Source organism: Monoraphidium neglectum, assembly GCF_000611645.1.
Source record: "Monoraphidium neglectum strain SAG 48.87 unplaced genomic scaffold scaffold02582, whole genome shotgun sequence".
Classification (NCBI taxonomy): Eukaryota; Viridiplantae; Chlorophyta; class Chlorophyceae; order Sphaeropleales; family Selenastraceae; genus Monoraphidium; species Monoraphidium neglectum.
Genome location: NW_014011046.1, coordinates 1 through 7,913, shown reverse-complemented (window position 1 = coordinate 7,913; position 7,913 = coordinate 1). Strand labels below are relative to the sequence as shown.

At 66.5% G+C, this 7,913-nt stretch overlaps 3 protein-coding genes across 3 annotated transcripts in view; 2 read left to right on the top strand and 1 right to left on the bottom strand.

Moving 5' to 3' along the window:
- MNEG_11079 (hypothetical protein) overlaps positions 1-2,574 on the top strand; it is a gene marked incomplete at both ends in the record, with an annotated part of 3,897 nt that extends 1,323 nt beyond the window's left edge. The window contains 4 exons of the mRNA XM_014040451.1: positions 16-168; positions 563-1,377; positions 1,564-2,085; positions 2,364-2,574. Of these exons, the coding sequence (XP_013895905.1) occupies positions 16-168; positions 563-1,377; positions 1,564-2,085; positions 2,364-2,574 (1,701 nt within the window). The remainder of the gene's footprint in view (positions 1-15; positions 169-562; positions 1,378-1,563; positions 2,086-2,363) is intronic.
- Positions 2,575-4,587: 2,013 nt separating this feature from the next.
- Positions 4,588-6,446, top strand: MNEG_11078 (hypothetical protein; the record flags this gene model as incomplete). Its single annotated transcript, XM_014040450.1, has 5 exons — positions 4,588-4,691; positions 4,921-5,068; positions 5,341-5,511; positions 5,873-5,998; positions 6,279-6,446. 5 exons carry the CDS (start codon positions 4,588-4,590, stop codon positions 6,444-6,446), a joined length of 717 nt encoding a protein of 238 aa, XP_013895904.1.
- Positions 6,447-7,426: 980 nt separating this feature from the next.
- Positions 7,427-7,898, bottom strand: MNEG_11077 (hypothetical protein; the record flags this gene model as incomplete). The annotated part of the gene is made up of 2 exons (XM_014040449.1): positions 7,427-7,582; positions 7,866-7,898. 2 exons carry the CDS (start codon positions 7,896-7,898, stop codon positions 7,427-7,429), a joined length of 189 nt encoding a protein of 62 aa, XP_013895903.1.
- Positions 7,899-7,913: the final 15 nt, after the last annotated feature.

Below are 7,913 nucleotides of genomic sequence, written 5' to 3'. Positions count from 1 at the left end.
GTCAAAAAACAACAGGAGGTGTATGACGCGCGGGCCCTGCGCGTGATCGTGGACGACTGCGGCGGGGCGCGGCTGGGTGACGCTGTGCAGTGCTGCTACCGCCTGGTGGCCGCGGTGCACCAGCTGTGGCGCCCCATAGCCAATGAGTACGACGACTACATCTCAAACGTGGGTGCCTGGGGGGGGGTAACATTATGGGTTCGGGTCTGCTGTTCACGGCAGTTTGTGGGATTGCAATTGCTCGGGGCTCCACAACACCTGCACAGTGCTTGCGCGATGGCAGCGATGGCAGGGGTGGCAGAACGGGCAGGGGTGGCAGAACGGGTGGTAGCGCGGGTGGCAGGCCTCAGGGACGGCGGGTCGTGCCTCAAACCTCTGCACTCCGCCCAAGGAGGCCGTCCCAAGGGCAAGAATGCCCTGGGGGCCCTTCCCCGCTCGTACGCCGCTGCCGCCGGGCGGCGCCCCTCACCCCCTGAAACATCCCTCCACCCTCGACACTAAACATGAACCCTGTCGCCTGTCTCCCGTGCTCCACGCATCCGGCCCCTCTTCCCCCCCTCAGCCCAAGCCCAGCGGCTACCAAGCGCTGCACACCGCAGTGTGGGGGCCGGGGGGCGCCGCCCTGGAGGTGCAGATCAAGACGCGGTCGATGCATGAGGACGCGGAGTATGGGGGCGCCGCACACTGGGCCTACAAGGAGGGCGGCACGCCCGCCGCAGGGGGCGGCGGGGATGGCGTGGGCAAGGGGGAGCCGGCAGCAGCGGTATGGCCGGCGGGAGGCTGGGCGGGCCAGGCGGGCGGCATGGTGGCGGTGGCGGCGGGCGATGCAGTCGGCAACAGCAGCAGCGGCGGCGGCAGCAGCAGCAGCAGCAGCAGCAGCAGCAGCAGCCGCAGCAGCAGAAGCGGTGCTAGCAGCAGCGGCATCGGCATCAGCAATACCACCACCGGCAGCAGCAGCAGCCAGGATCCCGCCCCAGATCTGGGTCTCCCCGCCGCCGCAGCCGCAACACTTCCTGCCGCAGCCGCCGTCGCACCCCTCGACGCGCGCCCCTCGGCCCCGCCGCCGCCGGCCCTCCCCCCGCGCCCCTCCCACCGCGCGCCGCCGCCGCCGCCCCGCGGCGCCCCCTACCCCGGGCAGCCCATCCTGCGCGTGTCCCACTGCCTGCGCTACGGCGCGGTGCTCGCCCTCGCACCCTCTGGGGCACTGCTGGTCGTAATCCTCAATGGCGGCACCTCCCCAGAGCACCCCTTGCGTGTGCCCGACTACGGCTTCTACGCCTCCCTCGCTGCCTACGCGCGCGACCACGGCTGGAGCCGCCCCGGGCAGGGGGACCTGCGGGCGCGCGTGGAGGAGTTTGTGCTGTGCCGCGACGGCAGGTGGGGGTGCGGCCGGCGCTGACGGCCTGGCTTGGGTGGCGGCGGTTTCTGGGGGTTTCCCACGGACGCAGCGTTGCCTGGTGCCTATCCAGTCAGCGCCAGCTTACTGCGCTCTGTTACCGGCCACCTCGCCTGAGCGTACATCTCAATGGTTTGTTACGTTTGTCAACGACTGCTGCAACGCAGGTGGCACCGGCGGGACCACCTGGGCTACACGCACCCCAACACCACGCTCACGCTGCTGGTAGGGTACGAGGCGGACGCAGCCGCGGCCGCAGCCGCCGACGCCGACGCGCGCGGCGACGCCGTGCCGGCCGCCGCCGCCGCCGCCGCGGCCGCTGCGAAGAAGAAAGCGGCAAAGGCGGAGGTCGCGGCGGCTGTGGCGGCGGCGGGGGCGGCTGTGCCGACGGCGGCCGTCGCCGGGGCTGCGGCGACCGCTGCTGCCGTTCCGGCGGCGGCAGCGCCCAGGTCCTCTGCGCCGCTGCCCATGGTCCCCGAGTCTCAGGGCGGCGCGATGGCCGCTGCGGCCGCCGCGGCCGCCGCGGCCGAGGAGCAGGAGCGGTGGCAGGAGCAGTGGCGGGCGACGGCCAGCAAGGCGGCGCAGCTGCGGAGTGTGATAGAGTGGGGCCAGGACCTGGCTGAGGGGTTTGAGGCGCCCGCGCAGAGCGAGGAGGTGTCGGTGCTGATCTGGCCCGGCGGCACCATCGAGTGAGGGGCGGGGTCCAGGGGTCCAGTCATATGCGGGGCCAAGGGGTCGCTGATCCTGGGGGGTCACACGAGGTGTCGGCGCTGCCGAGAGGGCAGGCGACCGCAAGGGTTGAGACTCTGGGTCATTCTGTCCGGGACCACCTTGTGAGGCGCGGCCGACACATCCAGCCAACTGAATTCGCTCGCCGCCAGGCTGGGGCCCTGCCCGCCTGACCAAGTGTGTGCCACCTTCACCCCTCATGACCAACCCTGGTGCGTACCGTCACCCCCCCCCCCAGGGACCTCCCCCGCGGCACCACCGCGGGCCAGCTGTTCCGCCGCAAGGGCGTGCTCACCATTGAGGACGCAGACGCGCCACCGGGCGGCGGCCTCGGCGCGGCGCCGGGCGGTCCGAAGCGCTTCAACGTGAACAACCGGCTAGTGGGCGGTGACACCCTGCTGGAGGACGGGGACCTCGTCATCCTCGCAAACCACGTCCTCAAGATCTGAGATCTGTGCCGTCCGATGAATGATCTGGGGCGGCGATCTGGGAGGCCTTACTATTGGGGCGCGCGGGGGCCCAGGCGTCGGCGCGTGACTGGGGTCCCGTGCAACAGACACTGCTGCTGTGCCTGCTGCTTGTGCAGCTTGACGTGGCTTTGCGCCGCTCGTGCGCCGTTTGCACGTCTGCTGGCCTATGAGCGGAGCTGCCAGAACCAACACACCGCGCATCGGGCGGCCACCATCGCCGCCTCATCCCCCCTTTGTACTCGTACGCCATACCGCACGTCTGCTTGACTCCATTAGCCACGCATCATGTACCGCTCTTGTGCTTATTTCGCTGGCCGTTCTTGGTGGCAGCGGGCTGCGCTCGCGGGCCCCAGGGCGCCCTGCCCGGCAGCACGTGTGCGCTTTGTGGGAGCGGTGTACATCAGCAGAGAGGGTTTGGTGCCTCAGCAACGAATCGTTATTAGCGTCAGGCGCAACTCATTGATTTGAACTTTTCTTGCTGCCGGCTCTCCGATTTTTAGGTGTTGTTTTGCGGCTGCGGTCAGGCTGCATTTGCCGCCGTCATCAGGCCTTTTCGTCTGACCCAGGCCCTCCCTGTCCAATGTCCAGCCTCACAGCCGGCACGCCCCGGGGTCGTGTAGCTCATCCTATCTAATCACTCCAGGCAGGTTGCTGCTGTGATCTCACGACCGTTGCCAATGTACCTCTATGTAATGTGACCGCTGGTGCTGGTGTCCAGGTGTGAACCGATGGCCAGCAGGGGCTTTGCAAACCGTACGTACGCGTGTAGCAGGCGTCCGCTTGCTTACGGCGGACTTTGTTAGTGTCCCTGAAATATCTGATGCCAGATTTTGCAGCGGGCAGGTTTTGCGCCAGCAACAAATGTGCCGCTCCGTCCATCTCGTGCGTTTATTGCATTTAATACTTTCAATGATGTTTGCGTGGTGTCCAGGGACAGGATGCCGTTTGCCACCTCCTCCTGCCCTGAGCGTGCGCCAGCTGCTGCAGCCGCCACATGCGCAGCCCTTTGCGGGGAGAGATGCTCTGTGCAACCCCGCGGCCCGAGGTTTGTATGCGTATTTTTCCGAAATGAATTGTGCTTTTGGTGCCAGGACACTCAACTTGCAAGGTTGTCATCGATGGTCCCGGCCATGGAACAAACTCCCGCTGAGATTTTTCGAAACGCCATTGGCGCTAGCCAAGTCCTAGATGGTCACGTTTGGCTCAGAATTGTGGATGAATCTCTAAAAATTGTGCGTGAAGCGCCGCTTGCAGCCAGGGCACCCGAATCATGTCGAATCATGTGTACAGATTGCGCCGGGGACGCCAGACACAGCGCTGCACCGTGTAAAAGTTCTGAAACACGCATTAAAAGACGATAATAGTGTCTTCCGGCTGCTTTGCGTTCCATTTGTTGTCCCCATCAGGACCACCCCATAACGATGACGGCCCTCAAGGCCACGCCCTACCAGGGGCGCTGTTTTACGCCGTTGAAGCTTATTCCCACCCTAAAGGCAGCACAAAGAGGGGCAGCGCGCGCCGCAGCGGCGGCGGTCGGGGTGCCGCCGCGCTCCCTGGACCAGTGTCAAGCCTGGGACCTCCTGTCGTGCCACACGGCCGGGGGCGGCCAGGAATTCCTGGAGGTGCTGGAGGGGTGGGACGGCAGCTGTGCCAAGGTCCTGTGGAAGGGGCAGCAGCTGCGGGCGGCGGCAGACGGCAGCCTGCCCGCTGGAACATGGCGGCTGACTCCCCTGGGTGGGTGGATGATGAGCGCGCGACAGGCTCACAAGCCAAGGAGGCCGCATGCGCGACAGCCCGGGACCGTGCTGATCAGCTCTGATGTAGCTGGCTTGCATCGACCAGGCTCTTTTGCGCTGCACACAAGTGGGTTCCTACCTGCTCACACGATGTACTTGGCGCCGACAAGCCTCACGTGCCGCTGCAGGCGTCTACCCTTCCCCGGACAGCCTGGTGGTGAGGTCGTTCCCTGAGATGGGGCAGGTGCTGCCAGCCATGCAGGCGCAGGCGGGGACGCCGCCTGCATCGGTGGCGGGCGTGGAGGTGGTGGGGTCGCTGGACGGCCTGGTGGCGGCGGTCGAGCAGGACGCCTCATTCTGGTGCGGCCAGCCAGCCGGGGCGCAGCAGTGCGACGGCTGCAGCGGAGTAGGGCGCAGGCTGGGGGCAGCGGGGGTGCTGGCTGGCGGCAGGTGTGATGGGTGTGGCGTGCACACCCTTGTGAGCTGATTCGCGCAGGGGCGCAGCCACCGCATAAGTTGGGGTGCCGCTGAGAAGACTCTGCCGTCAGCAGACTGACGCAGGGCCGGCTGCGCCACCATCACCTGGCAGGTGTGACGGCTTGGCGCCGGGTGGCCCCGTCAAGACCGCGCAGCAGCAGGCCGTGTTCACGGCGGGCGAGATTGCCGCGCTGCTGGCAGGGCGCCGCGGGGTGGCCATTGTGCAGCTGTTTAACGGGTGGGACCGCGACAAGGGGCAGGTGGGCGCGGCAAATGAAAGGCCCTTGTGTTGCAGCCAGCGTCTGTCCTGGTGAGTGACAGGCAGCAGAGGGAACGCGCCACACACGCAGCCGCTTCTCGATGCAGGCTGTTGCTTCGGCATCCACTCTGGCATGGCGTTTTTCTGGTGCGGGCAGGTGAAGCACGGGCTGGACAGGCCCACATCTTTAGGAGAAGCTTCAAACCCCAAACAATCGCCACCGCGATTCTTGTCAATCCCTCCCCCTCGACGCCCGCTGCCTCGTGCCACCAGCCCGTGTACACTCCGTTTGCACTACCCCTCCTGGAGCGCGCCCTGGCGGCGCCCGGCGTCGGCTTTGTCGGCTCAGTCGCGCCTGGGGGTGCGGGGCTGACCGCTGTGCTGCACGCCGACCGCGAGCCGTTTGCGTCCTGGGCCGCGCACCTCGCCAGCTTCGGGTGCCAGGTGCGGGCGGGGGGTTGTCAGGCCAGGAGGGTTGGGCAATCAGCAGTGGCGGAATGGCAGGGTTGGAGACAGGAGGGTCGTCAGGAACTGCCCCCGCCCGGTTCGCCCGACAACATCCCGCATTGCGATCCGGAGCTGGCGAGGGCACAGCAGGCTGCGATGTGGGCTATTTAATCACTGTTCACGGGAGGCTGTGGCGGATACCTGGCTGTGCTTGCTTCATCAGGGACCCGTGGGGCACTAGAGCTCCGCGCATATACCTTGACACCTCCATGCCCAAACCCCAGTATTCATCCCTCAATCCAGATCCTCCCTCATCCCCTTTCAAACCCCCTCTCCCTTGAACCTGCCCCCCGCACAGGCCAACGTGGTGGCGGGCTCTGCCTACTACAAGCTGCTCATCGGCCACCTGCTGGGGTACAAGCCAGCCAACGTGCTCGGCTATGCTGAGTCAGCAGAGGCGGTCTCGCGGGAGCTGCAGAAGCAGGTTGGCAGATTGAAGCAGCCCCATGGCCACACGGGGGGAGCGCGGGGCAGGCCGCTGGGGCAAGAGGCAGCGCGCTCTCATGATGGCGCCGTTTCGGCAAGGGCCGGCAGCACATCAAGTACGCCTTGCGCCTGGCGGGACGTGAGCAGCAAGCACGCAGCTGGCTGCAAAGTCGACTTAGAGGGCGGGGAATGCGCCACGCGCCTGATCCCACTCTCGCGCTTCAGGGTCCTCACACCTATGCATTGCTGCAATCCACCTGACCTGGGGCCGCGTGCAGGTCGAGGATGACATCAGGGGGCTGAGCAGGGTCAAGGCCCGCCTGCCGTGGAGTGCCGACGACCCCCCGCCCACCACCAAGCCCTCGAAGAAGCCCAAGGCCGCCGCAGCTGGCGGCAAGGGCGGCAAGGGCTTTGCCGCCGGCAAGGCCGCGGTACGCTCTCGCTGAGCCCGCGGCGCAATCGGCGTTCCATGCCTGCCAGGAGGGCTGTCTTGAATTCCTGGGTGCAAGGGCGGCTGCAACCTGGATCCGAGCACAAGCTTTGCCGTGGATTCTTGAGACAAGCCAGCATCCTGGGCTCGAGCTGCGGCCCGGCCCCTGTGGTCAAGCAACCTCTGCGCGGGGGGACACAAGCCCACAAGTGTCGCGCGGCTGCGCAGCACGCACAGCAGACTGCTGCTTTACCATGTACTACATGCGGTGCAGGTCTTGCAGTTCATGACCTGCACCTCACAGCATTGGGGCCATAAAACATACAAGTCGAGCCGCAGAGCTCCACTGCGCTTCCGAGAGCGACGAATGGCCTCACCATACCAGGCTGCGCCTGATTACATGCCTGGGCCTGCACGCAATCCAAAGCGCCCTGACTGCCCATTGTAACTTCCAGGTCTCAGCCAGTCTCATGATGCTGCAACCCCGCGAGAGCCTCGGCACGGCCGCCCCTGTCAGTGGCAGTCAAGCTAGCATGCAGCTCTGCAGTCAGTGCGTGGAAGGGGAGAAGAGGATGCCGTCGAAGCGCTGAGCTGGCATGGCGCGGCTGCCGCTGCACGCAAGGGGAGTGCCTGCTTTGCCCAAGCCTGTGTACATGCCGTGCGATCCACCATTGCAGCACCAGCAGGGGCCAACCAAGCTCCCCACAGGGTTGCAAGAACCCATCAGAGACAACACAGACACCGACCAACAAAGGAAACAATCAACCAGCAGCCGCTCATTCAGCGGCGCCTTGCTTGCAGACCAGCTGCGCGCACATGCACACAAGTGCAGGCCCAGATTTTGCAGTCGTGCGGATGCTGCCCTGCCAGCCGGCTGTACAGGGCTCCGGCTGAGACACCGTTGGGCTGACCTGCTCAGACTGCATCCAGCAGACGCACAGACCCCCCCTCGCAAGGGCCGCACGGTCCCGCCCCGCTCTACCCGGCCCTGGCGCGTCACGCCGCCGCCGCGCCGCGGTCCTCCAGTATGCCGATCCTCTTGTTGGGGTAGTCCACCACCACGCGGCGGCGGTTGATGAGGTCGGCGCCCACGATGCCGGCGCTGTAGAGGCTGATGTCCAGCCCGCCACGCAGGGAGAACAGGGCGCGCACCTTTGGGGGGGGGGGGGAGATGAAGGGTCAGGCAGTGCAGAGCAGTGCAGTGCAGGTGTTTGCTGGGGCCGGGTCGTGGGTGATGGGCCCGTGTTTGAGGGATTCCCTGGGAGGGTTTGCTGTCGCGGCTTCGCCTGTGACCGCATGGCGGGCGGTGCGGCGCCCCCGCGCGCACTGTCCTCGGAATTTTGGGCCTCGTCCCGTCCCCCCTTGCCAGCCCGCCGACGCGCCCCGCATCAAACAAGGCGGGCCCTCCTCCCTGCAACCCCCGCCCCAGCCAAACCCTGGCCCCCGCGTCCTGACCAACCCACGACATCACGCGCCCCCCGAC